The sequence below is a fragment of the Zootoca vivipara genome, chromosome 10 (assembly GCF_963506605.1).
Source record: "Zootoca vivipara chromosome 10, rZooViv1.1, whole genome shotgun sequence".
Lineage (NCBI taxonomy): Eukaryota > Metazoa > Chordata > Lepidosauria > Squamata > Lacertidae > Zootoca > Zootoca vivipara.
In genome coordinates, this window is record NC_083285.1 from 17,199,656 (window position 1) to 17,217,135 (window position 17,480).

The 17,480-nt window shown below is 41.6% G+C and overlaps 1 protein-coding gene across 4 annotated transcripts in view; it reads right to left on the reverse strand.

The window, feature by feature from the left end:
* Nucleotides 1-1,962: 1,962 nt before the first annotated feature.
* The window catches only part of ING3 (inhibitor of growth family member 3), a 29,372-nt gene continuing 13,854 nt past the window's right edge, over nt 1,963-17,480 (reverse strand). The window contains exons 1-12 of one of the 4 annotated variants that reach the window (XM_035127710.2): nt 15,577-15,762; nt 15,340-15,411; nt 14,347-14,447; nt 13,094-13,159; nt 10,808-10,904; nt 9,842-9,913; nt 9,348-9,467; nt 8,030-8,187; nt 7,292-7,482; nt 6,232-6,424; nt 3,488-3,526; nt 1,963-2,976 (exon numbers count right to left, since the gene is read on the reverse strand). In XM_035127710.2, coding sequence (XP_034983601.1) covers nt 2,860-2,976; nt 3,488-3,526; nt 6,232-6,424; nt 7,292-7,482; nt 8,030-8,187; nt 9,348-9,467; nt 9,842-9,913; nt 10,808-10,904; nt 13,094-13,159; nt 14,347-14,447; nt 15,340-15,411; nt 15,577-15,604 — 1,254 coding nt within the window. In that variant the 5' untranslated portion in view covers nt 15,605-15,762 and the 3' untranslated portion in view covers nt 1,963-2,859. Of the gene's footprint in view, nt 2,977-3,487; nt 3,527-6,231; nt 6,425-7,291; nt 7,483-8,029; nt 8,188-9,347; nt 9,468-9,841; nt 9,914-10,807; nt 10,905-13,093; nt 13,160-14,346; nt 14,448-15,335; nt 15,412-15,576; nt 15,763-17,480 lie in introns of those variants that run through there. The other 3 variants (XM_035127713.2, XM_035127714.2, XM_035127711.2) reach the window with 3 other exon arrangements.

Genomic DNA, 17,480 nt, shown 5'->3' on the forward strand with positions numbered 1-17,480 from the left:
ACAAAGTTGTACAAATTTTCCAGCCATAGCACGACAATTTAAGGAGGACTGTATTGAAATATGCTCAGCCATGCAACATTTCAAAACAAGAGTTATTGCTGCATCATTACAAAGATTCCCAAACTATGCTTAAAACAAAAATGAACAGCAATCCTGAGGTTTAGGGATAGGGCAAGCGTATTTAAATCTTGCTGCATGAAAAGAGTTATGGGGGAAATCCCAGTAAAAGCACTTTTGAAGTTCTATTGATCATGTTACTGCTGTGGTTACCAATCAATCAATCATCCTATTACCATTTACCTAAAGTTGCAGAAGAGCAAAACTAGAGTCCTGTGGCCCCATGAAATCCAGTAATGTATTGTTCAAAGTCTTTAGCATATGCACCACAGTAACAATCCCATCATAACCTTTAACTCTGGATAGTTCAGAGACCTTTCAATTTCCCAACTTCAAAGCAAAGTGCAACCCTATTTTTCACATATAAGAGGGAAATTGTTTGTAAAAGCTTACCTCAGGGACACACAGCAATTTGCTAGCAGAGATGATGGCAGGCTAAATCCAATTTTGGGTTCCACTTGCTACACAGTAATGATGTACACAGGTCATATCGCTTTCCAGAATACCCTATAAAAACTTGCTGCGAGGCAATGGACCGAGAAGCTTAACAGCTAGGGACTCATTCCATGTTTAATGGCTAATGCTATCACTTGCAAGAAGACAGAACATTAAACTGGAGGACTAAGCAAAAAGGGGGAGGATGCTCTTTCCGTGATAGCTTTCAGCAGCGTCCAAAAAGTGACTTTCCACTTCCACGATGCAAATAGGAAGAAAGTGTTCACACAAAGGTATTCCAGGAAATATTTCCCATATTCTGAATTGGGTTTGTGATGGTGTCATGACATCATTATGTTTAATATGCAATGCTTAGTTGGCTGAGAATACCCTTCCCAGTTTTTAGTTTTTTGGAAGGTAGGGGAATGGTGCTAGTCTGAAGCCTGTGAACGATGTGGGCAAGTGAGCAAATTAGGGTGGGATGTCGGGTTGAATCTTTTTCTCTCCTATGATTTGCCTTTTGTGGCAGAAATCAAGGCAGATGAGCAGCCAGAAGGACTTCGTTAAACTTTCAGCAGGCAATCCTGGTCACTTTGAATTCAAGATTCAGCACAATTTTGTCCATTAATTACACATTTTGGGTTATACAAACTTATAAATTTCAATTTTTGGAAGCAGAATAGTCAAGTTTAGGCTAATGTACTTGTGCAAAACAAAAACTACTTTTATTTGTATTATTCTGCACACTATTTCTTTATAAAATATAAGGTATGGATATTATGAAAGTGCCCTGAAATAGAGAGATGCAATGGTTATTTGTTCAAACAGCTCTAAAAGGATACCGTTAGGTTTATTCGTTAGTCCTTTTTCATTTTAAATTTCTAGGCTGTCTTTCCAACCAAGAAAGCACTTAAACTTTCGATTTCTAAACACATTCCATGTGCATGTAACAATTTTCTCTCCCCCCCCCTTCTCACCCCTGCAGGCCCTCACATGCCCCTAGTTCTGCTTTGGAGGGGTGAGGAACTCCAAAACAGATTTTGGAGATCTACAGGAGGGGTGCAGAGGGAAAGGAGGAACTGTGGCACAAGTGGATTTCTCTTGTGCAAGCCAGAAGATGTCACCCTAATATTAAAACTCTTCAAGGCAGGTTGAATGAGTTTTGCATAACATTATTCCTGCCATGTCTTAAGTGTGAGTTGAGCACAGTCCAACATGATCTTGAAATATGCAACGCATTTTCATTTAAATATAGGTGTGCATCTCTTAAGAGTAATTGCAATGCATCACATTTCAGTTGTATGGGACTACTTTTATTTTTACATTTTCTGCTTAAATCCACCTGGTATTATTAAACGAGTAACTTCCGGCAGTGAAAACAACAACACAACAGGCATAGTACTTAGTATGTCAGAGATGGAAACCTTTTATTTATATATTTTCTTAAAAAATAAAAACTATTTAAAATCCTCCAGTCAGACAGCATATTATGAAAGCCTCCATGAAATGTTTTACTGTACTTTTCTGATAAAGTATGCCAAGCATTAATACTAGCGTTTGATTTTTTCCCCCTTTTAATTTTAACACCTAATACAGTTTCAATTTAAAGGATCACTTGCACAAAAAAATAAACACATTTGGTATAAAAGGTTTATCACTTTAACACCCTTTTTTAATGAAATGTGCCCTGAATGGCCCCAAAACATATAAAGACTAGTGGTACAATTTTTGTTTTAAAGTGTACAAGAGTCTGTTTTTATTTACCAAGTACTCTAGAGGACACCAGCCCAGTGTATACAAGAACCATTTTCTTCAGCCTGCTGAATTAAGTTTCAACAAGAAACAAAGCTATAAAGGCATCTGGAAAAAAATCCATTCTCCTAATGTTCTTTCTGCAACACTTATATACACAAAATCCCACATTAACAGCTCTCGAGTACAGTACATGCAGTAGAATGCCAGCTAAATATAAAACCATTCAAAATCTTAAATTTGCTGGAATTATTTGAAGGCTGAATTGTCACAGAATGCCCACCACTTAAGAGAAAATGGTTAAGAGAGTACAAATGTCTGCATATGTCTGCCACTGGAACAAAATCCATGGCTAACTGGAAAAAGTATTTATAGCACAACCGTGGTGCATAAATAATTTAAGTACAATATTAAAACACAACTAGCAAAATTAAGAAGTCGACATTTTATGACAGCAAGATCCATCCTCCTTTGACTGGTTCCAAAGAAGCATTTCCCTCCCCCTTTCCCGCAGCGAAGCACGTATTTTTAATTGAAGCGAAGCAAGCAAGACATTTATTTGTGCCTATTGCCTCTTCTCTTCATTGCAGCAGTACACTGTGGGCAATACCATTTCCCCTTTGGTGCTTCTGTCAATCCGACGCAGCCATAATGGAACCACTCGATAGGGCACTGTAAGGCAATCAGAAAGACATACCGATTGGTTCCTAAAAGCGGACACGACAAAACACCAAACAGGCTCTTTTGACACGATATAGATTTAGGCAGATATTGGTAGCTTTGCTTTCTTGTACAGAAAGAAAACCGGATTACTGGTTTTAATACCTGTTATTTGGAAGTGTTTGGAAAAGTACAGAAGCAAAAACTACCTGCCCTCTTTTGGTTAGCTTCAAATGTACATACTAAACTAGCAGTTCCCTGTCTAAAACCAGTCCCCATACTATCTATCCTCAGCAACTATCTATCCTCAGCTACACCATGAAGAGCTGCTGCGGGAAAGAGTAATGCCTTGGTGTTCATGCACATGTGTAATCTTCCTTTGGAACATGGCTTAAAATTCTGCTTTTAAATGGAAAACTGCATGGCTGGGTCTAGTTCTGGGGGAAAGGGGGGGGGAAGAGGGTTGTCTGTGAATATGCAAATAATAGCTCTTGCACCCTTTTTTAAACGTTTCCATACTTACATCCTGGTTATCACAGCCCACCATTTCACCATAGGACACCTATGAGAGAATACAATATACACAAATTAAGAAAGCATTAATGTATTCCATGACCAGATTATTTTTCGCATCAGAGTAATTGTTGCAAGGCCCTAAATGGAATATTATGCCAAACTTGTACACGTTTGAAACATTCATGTTATGCATTCGCTTTTCCATTCTTGCATTATTTTAGACTCCCTTAGACATCCAAGAAGGGTGTGATTTACTAGTTGATCAAATGCAAGTAAGGCATCAGTTTTACACTTGTTTTGGCAATCATTTCATTAAATGCCTGGATAAATACAATTTTATTTTTTATTTTTTTACAAAAGATTAGGACGACATGATCTTTATAAAAAATATATACTTTGAAGCATAGGGATTTCATTATTTTCACAGCTTGAACATTCTATCTAGAATATCTGCGTTTCATTTTAACTGAAAATTTGTATTGTGTGTTTTCAGGTGAAAATCTAAAAAAAACCTAATCTGTAAGCATGGCTGTGCTCACCCGCCTTAGGTGAAATTAGCATTGAACAGTGTATGTACAAACAGTCCTGATTTCAGGGTGGTTTGCTCTCAGCAGAGGACCCTTCTGTGACCTAATCCAAAGGATGATCTAAGCTGGACTACATTACTACAGAGTAAACCTGACGTTCAGGAAAGGGGTAGTAACTACACTCTTCCTTTTCCCACAAGCAAGTCACCAAGAGAGATCAATACTGAAGAGCTCAGTGCAAATAAAAGAATGACTGAATAGTAAAGCAACAGTAATAATCAAGTTTAAACAGCTGACTCCATTACCCGAGTCATTACCTGAAGCAGTTCTGCATCACTATCCCCCAAATTAAGTAGTTGTTCTAAAAGCATTAAATTGTCTTCCATTACGTTTAGACTTTTTAAAACGTTAAGACTGTCAAGATTTATTTTTTTTAAAAAAAGTAATGCCTTTGCCGCTCTATTTCTCTCTTCCCTTCCCCACTAGGGCTGGGCAATGTTGGGTTTTCAACATTTTGGTGCATCACCAGCCAAACATTGCAGTTTGGCGATAAACTGCAATGTTGTAAAAAAAAACTACATTGGCCCCAGCCGGCGAGGTGCCGGGTAAAACTGCTGCAAGCTCTCACCATGGGAGCTGAGGTGCTTTCACCGCTTGCACACCCAGCAAGGGACCCGGGGCTCCTTGGCCAGGCTCTGCTGGGGGCAGGAGAGCTTGGTGCCCCTACCACTTGCTTTTGAGCAGCAAGGACCTTGGGGCTCCTTGGCCAGGCTGCATCCGCCTTCGCTGGCATGGGGGATGGGTGAGCTACCTTACCTGCTCGCCCCCCTACTCCTTGAAGACGGACCAGGCAGCCGTAGCACATGCAGGCTGTTAGGCATCCAATAGCCCCTACACCGCCTAGCTGCCTTTCTGGGAGGAAAGGTGCAGCACACCATCCCAGACAAAGGCAGCCAGGCGGTGGCCAAGCAAGGCTGCAGCCTCGATCCCATTCCTACTCGAGTGCAAGCAGGAGAGGAGGTGGGGCTCTCTCAGCTTGGGGGGAGCACTTTAACGGAGCCACCATCCCAAAGCTGGCTCCTGTGAGCCGGTGCCGTGCCGGAGGCTCCATAAAACTGCTTTGCTGAGGGGAGGACAGCAGCATGTTCCTTGGCCAAGCGGTTTAAAGAAGGCGAGGGAGGTACAAGCTGTATCAGCACCTCGCCAATTCAGCTTGATTCTCCCTCTGCTGGGGGAGAGTGCAATAGCGGTTTCACCAGCAGCATACCGCTGCCACTCCTGGCTAGTTTGTTTCTCCCTCAGCACGCTGGAGGCAGAGGGACTCAAGAGTGGTGACGGTTTCACTGGTGATATACCGCTGAGTGAAGCTGTCATCGTGGTCTCCCCCCACATACCAGCCTTGGGCGATATATTGATATATCGCCCAGTGCTATCCCACCCTTAATTCTTGTCTCATTGAAGCTGGGCCTCTCTTTCATTTTCAATATTTGTACACTGCTAAGATTTTGTAACCATTTTATAAATGTTATCAGTTCCAAAGAAAATGCTTTAACATTCCTCATAAATATTGACCTCTGGATGTTATTATGTGGAAAAGGAAATGTCAAGGCTTCCTCACTATACAAATGCTGCAGTGACAAAAGCAAAGTTTCATGGTCAGAAATGCTATATAAATTTACACAGTGTTTTGTGCATGGCACACTTTTAAATGAAAAAGTTGCAGGTACTGGGACATTGAATGGGAAGGAGGAAACAAATAATGCAACATCTAATGCTGCAGATGCACCAAGTTATAAGGAAGTGGCTAGGAATCATGAGTAACAGAAAGAGAAACCCGGGGCAGAAATCAGTGTTGAGAACTCCAATCTAAAGCCTTAAGGTATCTTAGCAGTATCCATGCATTTTCCACAATTTTAATTGAAGCCACAATACTGTGAAAATAAGTTGATTTAAAACAAAACTTAGCATTCTGCATATATCAACAGATTTTGATCACGACTGTCTAGCTTTACAGACCAGCCATTATAACATGCATTCTAAAGCACTATATTGTCTTTAAAGTGCAATAATTGAAAGTTGAATAGTTTTTCTCTTGGTATCAGCTACAAGATGTGGTCTATTCTCAGTAAATGAACCAAGATCAACGAGCCAACTAAACCATCCTATAAAAACTGAAACTTTCTACCAGGTATTCTGCATAATATCATATTTTAACAAAATATACCTGATTACAAATGCAGTAACGTGGCTCATTTGGATCATAGGTCCAATCAACTTGGCTATTAGATTCGGACTCTGGTATTGCTGCTGTCTGTTGAGACAGTTCCTGTGCTAGAGCCGAGGATGAGGAACAAGATGACAAGGAGGAAGACGAGGAAGATGACGATGATTGTTGATTTGAAGATTTGTTGTTGTTTCTGAAAAATAAAGACATATCCAGTGTGTTCTCCCTTTACTTTCCATCAAGTTGTGTGTGTAATTTGAAACGAAAAAGACACTACAGCAAAAGTTCATAGTTAAGCTGTTGGACAATAATCTATATATGATGTAAACATTTTCTTTAAAAAAGAACCCCTTAAATTGACAAAATATAATGAGGATTTTTGAGATTAAAAATGGTATAAGCAAGTGTTCCTGCCCTGAAGAAGGCAACAACTTTAGCATTACATTATTTCACTTAATTAAGGAGTAGACATGCTTTTTCTGCACTGGCTCATTATGTTCTTCCTTTCACTGTTTCAACCGTACTGATGGTTTATGCACAGAACTCACATTTCATAACCACAATGGGACCTCAGTATTATTCCAGACCTTGTTGCTTTTCTATGGAGCTTTTATCCTGTGTTTGTAAGTTCTATAAATCAAAGTGTGGATAGCTACATTTATATATTTTTGATTTAGCATTTCTCATAGCGTTCAAGAGTGAGCAGCCACCCTTCAATAAGAGTCAAAAAGAGACAAAGAAGTGGCTGGGTCAACTGACATAAGGAAGGAAAAGGAAGAGACTATCACCTGGGTAATTATGCATACTTCTATCCTTAGTACAGATCTTAGGTTACGAAGAACCTTTTAAAAATTAGACTGTTGTTTATGTATGATGACATCTGTGCATAAAAGCATGAGGGCATACATTTAAACTTTTTTAATGTAGAGTTTATCATCCCAAAGGATCAGGGAATGAAACAAAATGAGATCACCAGTTCAAAATTCTGAGTTTCCATTAGAAACTGTGAATGCTACTAATAACAGAGTAATAGTTTCTCCAAATTCTTAACTGAACCTACTTGCTTTTCCGACCACTCCGTGAATCCGTGGTTGATGAACTCAAAGTCTGAGATAATGTAGATGCCAAAGCGGAAGATGAGTACCCAGCGGTATCCCTGGATAATGAAAATTCTCTTCCAAGTTGGAAGTCATTGTTCTTAAAGGCTTCATAACTCGCTTTTAGGCTAGACGTTCTCCTTCCTTCCTTCATCTAAAAGAAAAGCAGCCATGTTAATATATTATGCTGTTGCTAGTAAACATTTAAAGCATGCTTTGAACTATCTGTGGCATGGCATTTAAAAGAGTAGACTCGCATTTCCAACACTTACAAGAAATTATGGCTTGATCATAATTACCCACATGCTCTAAGAAACCAAGCTGGGTATTTTCTTACATCCTATTTCAATGTAACTTACACTTAGGTAAGTGTGCACAGACCTGAGGCTGAATGCTGCAATTCTAAAGCATTTACTTGGAGGAAGTCCTACTGAACTTAGCAGAGCATACTTCTGTACAGGTCACAGGAGCACACTGCAAACCTTATTAAACATGCAAGTTCAATATGCTGGGAAGAGTTTTTAGAATGCACTACAACTGCCTCCTTTTCTGTATAAACTAGTGCCATAAAAATTCAGTTTACAGGATGCAACATCACTGAAAATCTATGGATTTTAGACCCCCGATAACAATCTAAACTAAATAAAAGTTGTCCAATTCAGACTGCAGGTACTTTAAACAATGCATTTTAAATTCCTTACCTGTGCTGTGGCTTGCACTGCCTGAGCTGCTGCCATGGTAATAGCACCAGCTCCAGCTCCTGAAGATAATGAGCCCAGGTTATACGATGCCAATGGCTGGGAAGAATTTGCATTATATGCACTGTTGGATGAGGATGATGAATTACTGTTTCGACACCCTTGATGAACAAAGGGAACATATTTATATAGTCCAAAGTGAAAACTAAAAGTAGATTTAAATTTCAGAAAGCTGAAAATCAGCTGTGTCTACCAATGAAAGTCAGCCACTTTGTTAATGGACAAAAAGACTAGCAGGATATAATGTTCTGTAAAAACAACTTGCCACTGCTCTACTCTTCAGACGTTCCAATCTTTGTTTGCTCTCTTGCCCCAGGGCTAATGTATAAAAAGCCTTAACCAACTTGGGCCCCAAATATCTAAAGACTGCCTCCATCTCTACCTCTTCGGTGTTACAAGATCAGAAGTGGAACTTCTATGGAACTTTCTCCTGAAAAGGTGCACCTGGTATCTTCGTTATACGGTTTCCATTAAATGCTGAAAACACACCACTCCACCCTGCCCTTTTGTGGGACCGTCCTCTTCTGGTTGTTTGGTGTTTTTTTTTTAAAAAAAATCCAGCGGTGGGGAACCTTTTATGGCAAGAGAGACAGATCTTTATCTCCCCCACCCTGGTGGGCAAAGCTGACAGGTGTGCGAAGCTGGTAAATGTGGCCTAGAGGATGGGAAAAGGCAATGGAAGGATGGGTGAGGAAAGTAGATAATGGGAGAAGGTAGTGAATAAGAATAAATAACTGAGAAGTGGTGGATGAAGGAGTGGGAACACAGGGTCCAAATCCCCCCACCACCACCTTCCAAAAGTAGTTCTTCTCCACAGTAAACTCTCTCAGCTAAATTTATTGCCCTCACCACTCCTGAGATGGGCAGGATACAAGGAGGAAGTATTTACAATTGGAGACTGAATGAATCTTGCCACTTCCATCCTCTGAGCCCATTACAAGGTTGGGGGAAAGGTGAGTGATTCCCTCCCCCCTGCAAAAACAAAGAAACACCATCACAAGTACTAAAAGCTGCTGTTGCAAACATGGGTGGCAAGATTAAAGGAGGGATAAATTCCTTGTCCTTTGCTTCTGTCCTCCCCCAGTAAAATTTTTATTAGGGATCCACATAAAGGAGTCTTACATCCACAGCCGTTTAAAAATAGATTGTACCTGCCTCTCTGAAAAACAGCTGGTGGGACCAATCCCATTAATAGGTCAGGAAAGAGAATATCCTCCATTTGTATGCTTAAAACTTCACTTACACCTGACATTGTAATTACCTGGTGTATTTTCTTTAGAGGCATCTGAAGTGAGAGTTGACAGAAGAGCTTCAGACTTAAACTTCTTTTCGGGGACATGATCTGCCGCTGCGTGGTGAGATGAAGGATTATGCTTCCGTTCTATACGAACAAACAAAACATACTCTATTAATCCAAAAGTCAAACTTGACGTTTTGTGCAAAGGGCTTATCACTACAGAAGGAAAAAACCAAACACACACAAATCATGACAAGCATCATCACATTTCAGTCCAGAAGCTCTTTCCCACAAATATGGGATGCCAAACCTTTTGGACCATTGAGCACATGTTGAATTTTGTGAGAATGCTGTGGGTGCACATGACATAATACAAAAATTTGAGAGAGATCAGTCATAGCAAAGCTTTCTCCATATTATATTTCTATACTTGAAAAGCACAACCTGCTGATTTTCTGCCTGTAGTACTGGTTTTCCTCACACCAAATCAAAAGCAAAGGTTGCAACGTTCAACTTACTTTCTACTGGGGTGTGTGAATGAGCGTGATGATTGTTCAGTGGCTGCGATGGTGTATCCAGTTCCAAAGAACCTATTAGAAAGAGTATTTAAGAATGAAATATAGTTATGACAACTTTGAAAGTTTCGTTATTTGACACCACCCTTAGAATACTGCACATTGCATTTTCATCAGAAGAAGCTAGTGCTATGAAATTGACCTGAGAGGTTTTTGTTTTCTATCCTGGTTTGCCATAATAAAGCCAATAGCCTCTTGAGTTCTGAAGAGAACAACCCTATCACAAGGGCTTTTCAGGTCCAAAATCCACATTCCTTCCGGGTGCTGCCTGCCATTGGTGGACTGCGACATAGAGGCAAAAGTGGTGGAGCAACAGATGTGACACTTTACATCTGTACAACATTCCAGCCACACAAAGGGTCACACACGCTTCTTTCAATCCAGGCAAGCAAGGGAACGATCACAGTTCAAGGACACATCAGGAGAAACACTCAAGAAGATCACGGAGCAGGACTGGTGAGGGGTGTGACCTGTGCAGAGGGAGAGGGAGAGCCACATATGGCTCCAAAGCCTGAGGTTTTTACACTCTGTCCTACCAGTATGAATGCACAGAGAAGCAACAGATAAGACTTTCTTCAGGACCCAAGACTATTTTAATTCTTGATGCACATGGATAAGATAAAACTTTAAAGATGGCTTGCAATGAAGCTTCAAATGGGTATCCTGTGAAACGTTCAAGAAATAAACTAAAAAGCAGCATATAGCATCTATTAGAACATAGATTCTCCTCTTGCTCATGTTATTGTGACGGGGCCCAAAGAAAAAAAAATGAGCCAGTTTTATTAGTTATGATTCATTTTGACAAGTGAGAAACAAAAGGAAACCCTTTATTGCTACAGTAGCAACAGAGTGTGATGTTATATGCTGGCAAAATTATAATGACTGGAGAAGGCCAGCAGGCATACTTACGCCTTTCCAATATTTCTGTAATCCCAGCGTTATCCGCCTCAAGTTCCATTTTAAATTTTGCTAATTCCTGGTCCAATTTTCTCAAGTGGCGGTCTACCTGATTTAAGAACATATGTTTTTTTAGATGTCAGGCTATTTTTCATCCAGTTTATTACTTCACACAATCAAAAAAATAATATGAAGTGTGGCAAACACCAATACTGTATTATATTTTTAAAACCACAAATAAGAATCTCTATAAAAGGTCCCTGGACATGAAAACATTAAGCTGAAAAAACCTCTAGCAATGAAATCCTACACAGGTCTAATCAGAAATCAGTCTTGTTGAGTTCAGTGAGGCTTACTCTAAAGTTAAGTGTATACTGTATACTGAGAAAAACTATTGAACAGTAAGCTATTTAATTCAATGGACCTTCCTTTTGTGTGAATGTGTATCAAGATTGTTGTGCTGAGAAAATTTAATCATTCATGTACATGTCAAAAGCCTTTTCCTATTACTGGTACAGTAACAAAAAATATAAAGTAAGATAGTGTAAAGCCTTCGGAGCACTGTGCTACAGAAACCTTCTAGTATATGTTGCACCCAAATGCCTCCAAGATATAGCTGGAATTAAAACCCTACATAAGTAGCGTTCTACCTACCGCATTTATTCAAATGTAATGCTCACCTTTTTTGGCCAAATTACGTCACAAAAATTAGGGTGTGCATTAGATTTAATGCCACATTTACATTCTCCAGCAAATACTTTTTTGGTTTCAAGGTTTTGAAAATTGAGGTGTGCATTAGATTCAATGGCACATTAGATTTGCGTAAATATGGTAGCTCCACACCCCAAGAAAATTTTGAACTGGTTTTACAAACAACAGCTACCATCCCCTCTTGCAATGCACAATCAGGAGATTCAAGTGTGCTCTGGACTGTGCACTGGCAAAGGAAAACTGGTAAACCCAAAGCCTTCTAGACTGGGTACACAAGGGAGTTTCCCATGGGTAACTTCCTTATGTACCAGATGTTTGCCGAAAGCAAGCTTCAGCTCTAATGCCATCAGCTGACAGGTGGTGAAGGAACGCTTGTGCCACAGTACTAAGAGTGCAATCCTAATCACACAACACTGACCGGGGGGGGGGGGGAGGACGCAGTTTAGGACGGTGAGGTGTCTCTCTACCAACTTCTGCTAGAGGGGCTGTGCCGCAACCAACGCCCCAGCTGCATTCCAGGGAGCAGAAAACTACCGCCAGCAATTATTCAGCTAGCTGTAGCAAGCAGAAAGTACTAACGTGGGGCATTTTAGGGGCAGGGCACTGGTGGCTTTAGAGCAGGCACCCCCAACCTGCGGCCCTCCAGATGTTTTGGCCTACAACTCCCATGATCCCCAGCTAACAGGACCAGTGGTCAGGGAATTGTAGTCCAAAACATATGGAGGGCCGAAGTTTGGATATGCCTGCTTTAGGGCCACTGGATTCAAAATTCTGCAGGTGCCCTGGACCTAATTATCAGGCCCCTCAGCTATTTCAGCCTGCAGCTGGTACAGAGAAAAGGAAGACCACTCTCCAACCACTTCCTGCCCTGGCTAGCATGAGATGTCATGATTTGCACTGGTGCATCTGCCATTCCACTCCTTCCCAGCTCCACTTAAGATTGCTCTGCAATGCCTTCATGGATTAGTATATGAAACTGCTTTTGCATGTAATAATTTTATCATTTCAGCCCTTAAAACGTTCAAGTGTACATACAAGCCAGTTAGCCCAAGGTTGTATATATATATATGCTATAAGCAGAAAAATGTGTTACAGTGGTACCTTGGAAGTCGAACGGAATCTGTTTCAGAAGTCCATTCAACTTCCAAAATGTTTGAAAACCAAGGCGCAGCTTCTGAATGGGTGCAGGGAGCTCCCGGAGCCAATCGGAAGCTGCAGAAGCTGTGTCAGACATTCGGGTTCCAAAGAACGTTTGCAAACCGGAACACTCACTTCCGGGTTTGGGGCATTTGGGAGCCAAAATGTTAAGATTCGCAAGACATTCGGGATCCAAGGTATGACTGTATTGTTTGTATACCACCCCATACCCACAGGTCTCAGGGCAGTACACAGGATATGATCACAACATAAAAACAAAAAATACACAATCAAAATAAAAACAACCCAATAACTCCCCAAACACATTTTAAAAGTGTTGCAGAGTTATAAATATGCACACATACAAAAATGTTATAAGAAGAATGAGTGTTAAAGTTTTAAAAGTCTGCAAATTAAAAGTCCAGTAGCTAAGTTAGTCATTTTACTTACTAAGTCATAAATCTGATTGGCCAGCTGTACTTTTTCATCTGCGTCTTCTAGGGCTTTATAGTAATCCTGTTTGGGGGAAAATAATAAAAGTAAAATACTGTGAGAAATCATTTTTAGTACTACAAAATAATAATAAACTTGGATGACCAATAATATAGGAAAATAAAGAACTCTGAAGATAAACAAAGTTCACAAGTTCTTGAAAAATCAGTTTCAAGATAGGTGGATAAATGAAATGCAGGAGAGTGTTTTGGCCATTTGGCCAAACATTTGTACGTTTATGATTTAACAATGTTGCTGAATACTGAGTTATCAAAATGACAGTTGAGAACATTATTTTATTTTATGGTTTAATATTACTCTTTAGCTCACCACATTCCCCTATTTTGAAAAATGGGAGAGAAATTCAATATACAGTACAATACCAGTATTTCCCCAGAATACAAAAACATCAGAATGGAAGTTTAAAAGTATTTTATGTGTATCAAAAATAATAGCCATACCTCGGGACCAGAGGGTTTTTCTTTTGGGGGGGGGAGGGGGAGAGGTGAGACAGCTCAATGCTCATTGTCCTTGAAGACTGAGACATTTAGAGGAAGGGCCATAGCTCAGTTGTTAAGAGCGTCTGCTTTCCATGCAGAAGGTCACAGGTTCTATCCCTGGCACCTCCAGGTAAGGCTGAGAATCTCTCCTGCCTGCAATCCTGTAGAGCTGCTGCTGCCAGTCAGTGCAGACAATACTGAGCTAGATGGATCAATGGTCTGACTTGGTAAAAAGCTTAGTTCCTATCAGGCGGAAGGATGTTGCTCATAGTTGGGACTTTTTGCATTTCAAATCTGATTTTCAAGGCCGTGATTCATACTGCTGGAAATCCAGTTGAGTATTTCTTTGCAGCTATTTCTTTTGGTGCCTTGATACTTGATACTATCTTGATACTAAACGCTTTTGATACTAATATTCCAAATTAACAGTACAACCAACATGATTCTAAGCCTGATTGCATTTATTTCTTTAGGACTACGTACAAGTCACCTGTCCATTTTCAGGCAAAGCTCTGAAGAAAAACTGCAAGTTGTGCTTTCCATTTTTACAGAACAGGAGCCACAATCTTCTGTGAATTCATAGCTTTTTAAAAGCTCTGACTAGATTGTTTGTGTGAGACTTGTAGTAGCACCAGAACTGATTGAATAGGCTAGTTTGGGATGTTTTGTTTTTGTTTTATTTCTTCTGTCCAGATATTACCTTACTCCTACCTTTTTAATTGATGTCATTTGTTCTTCTCTCCATTCTGGCTTGTTTTTCTTTGCATTCATAAAAAATTCATTTACTCTTTGTTCCAGCTGATCCATTGCATCTTAAAACACACAGAACATTAATGTACATTCATTTGTCTTGTATAATTATACAATGGTTTGCAACTCTATAGCAGAAGTAAGTAAAAGGCAGCTTACGTGAAAACTACATGTGCATGTAAGCGTCTGACAAGAGATCTAATTCATGGATGCCTTTAAAGTTTTGAAAGTAAAAGGTAAAGGACCACATAGGCGACTAAGCGGTGTGGTGCTCATCTTGCTTCAGGCCAAGGGAGCCAGAGTTTGTCCACACAGACAGCTTTCCGGGTTATGTTATGTGGCCAGCATGACTAAACTGCTAGTGGCACAACGGAACACCGAGACGGAAACCAGAGCACATGGAAACGCCATTTACCTTCCTGCCACAGTGGTACCTATTTATCTACTTGCACTGGCGTGCTTTCGAACTGCTGGGTTGGCAGGAGCTGGGACAGAGCGAACTGCCAAGATCGGCAAGCCCAAGAGGCTCGGTGGTTTACTGCCACATACTTTCCTTCCTACACAGCCCTGTGATGCTCTTTATAGTAACAGTCCCTCCACCCGAAAGTCCCACGATCAGGACACAGAATACGTTGGATCGGTCATGCAGAATCTAAAAATCATTCCAGGAAATGGAAATTATTCCGTCTATAAATCCTGGAGCTCTTCAGCAGGATAAGTCTCCTCCTCCCCCAATAAACCTTTAATCGCTTTCACCCCCATCCCTTGGAATAAAGCCCGGCTGATTTCCGCTGTGCAGCATCGATAGGAAGAAAACCCCAATTCCATTGCACGGCGGGCGGGCTCTTGGGAGCTCGCCGACTTTCTATTGGGCGCCTGGCGCGTCGCTCACACCCAGCGGCTCCTCCTCCTCCACCGTGGCGCGCGAGGGGGGGGCGGGGCTGACTCACGTACTCTGCACCTGCAGGTCCATCTCGCGCATCTCGGTGAACCTGTCGCGGAGGTCCATGGGAAGTTGTTCGATCACTGGCGGGGAGGGGGGCGGAGAGAAGGAGCGAGTTAGCTGACACGGAGGGCGGGAGGAGTGGTGGGCGGAGCCTCCGCCTCGCGCTCCCTCCTTCCTCCCCCCTCCCCTCGGGCCTGGCGCCCCCCCTCCCTCTACACACACACACACCCGCCGCGGAGACTCACTTTCGAGATAGTCCTCTAGGTACAGCATGGCGGCGTCGGCAAAGAGGCCCGCTCTGAGGGGGGCTCCGTTATTCCTGAGGCGGCGGCCGAGCGAGCAGGGGGGGCTGAGGGGGGGCCAAAAAAAAACGCCGCCTCGTCCCTTCCAATATGGCGCCGGCACCGGCAACAACACCAGCGGCTCGACTCAGCGAAAACAACATTGGCGGCGGGCGTCGCTCGCGTCGGCCCAGCCGCGATTGGCTGCCGGCGCCGCTGACGCAAGGCTTGCGCGGCTCTCCCGCGCTGTGCTTCCTGGGGGATGTAGTCTCGAGGCTGGGAGGTCGGGAGCACACCGGACTATATCCCACCATGCACCGCTGATGCTGTTGTGACGCAAGGACGGGTGCTCTGGGCTTTGCCTGCGCTGCTAAGGAGAGCTTGCCTTTGGTATTGTTGTTGTTGTTGTTGTTGTTATTATTATTATTATTATTATTATTATTATTATTATTATACCAAAGGCAAGTTCCTATTAGCCGCATGGGTAATAATAATAATAAATTTATATACTGCCCTATATCCACAGGTCTCAGGGCGATTTACAGAATAAAATCAAAATATAAAAACACAAGATCCATAATCAAAATTAAAACAACAACTTCCCATAAAACAACACACATTTTAAAAGGGCATAGGATGTCAATCGAACCAAGCAAAGGCCTGCTTAAAAAGGTATGGCTGTTACTGGAACAGCAGCAAAGGGATTTTAGCTGACCAAGCAATCTTATGATTCCTACGGTACATTGCAAGGGGTTGGACTAGATGACCCTATGCATTCCAATAAATAGCAGATCTTTCTTTTGTTTGGTCGACCCATTTCCCTTGGTGTTTTTTATTTCTCCCCCTTGCTGCATCCTGTCTTCCCTCTCTTACTTCATGGCAATAATACAATAATCCTCAACTCCTTCTGCTCTTGGTTCAAATCCTGCCCAGGAATTCATCATACTATAATATTTCCTTTAACAGTCTGAAAAAGGCTCCCATTCTTCCACAAAATAATCATCGTTAGGTTCCCGTATTTTAGCTGTTAGCTTTGCTGATTTCACGTAGCCCAGGTAATTTTTGAATTTCTTAACAAGGGATGAGGTGTTTCAGCAATTTATTACCTGCCCTTCCCTAAAGTCCCAGGGTAGCTTACAATATCAATATAAAAATACAATATTACACAGTATTAAAAACAGGAAAATTAGGGATATAAATGTAAATTAAAAGAAGAAAAGAAAACAGTCCGTGGACAAACAAATGTTAGTTCATCAGTTTCAGTTACAATCGTACCTTGGAAGTTGAATGGAACCACCATCGGTGTTTCTACAGCTTCTGATTGGCTGCAGATGCTTCCTGCAGCCAATCAGAAGCTGCGGTTTGGTTTTCGAACGCTTTGGAAGTCAAACGGACTTTACCAAACAAGATGGCAAACATGATGAAGACTCTTGTCAGCACTTGAAGGCTCTCCATTCTGATTGTTGTTGTTTAGTCATTTAGTCGTGTCCGACTCTTTGTGACCCCATGGACCATAGCACGCCAGGCACTCCTGTCTTGCACTGCCTTCCGCAGTTTGGTCAAACTCATGTTCGTAGCTTCGAGAACACTGTCCAACCATCTCGTCCTCTGTCGTCCCCTTCTCCTAGTGCCCTCCATCTTTCCCAACATCAAGGTATTTTCCAAGGATTCTTCTCTTCTCATGAGGTGGCCAAAGTATTGGAGCCTCAGCTTCACGATCTGTCCTTCCAGTGAGCACTCAGGGCTGATTTCCTGAAGAATGGATAGGTTTGATCTTCTTGCAGTCCATGGGACTCTCAAGAATCTCCTCCAGCACCATAATTCAAAAGCATCAATTCTTCAGCGATCAGCCTTCTTTATGGTCCAGC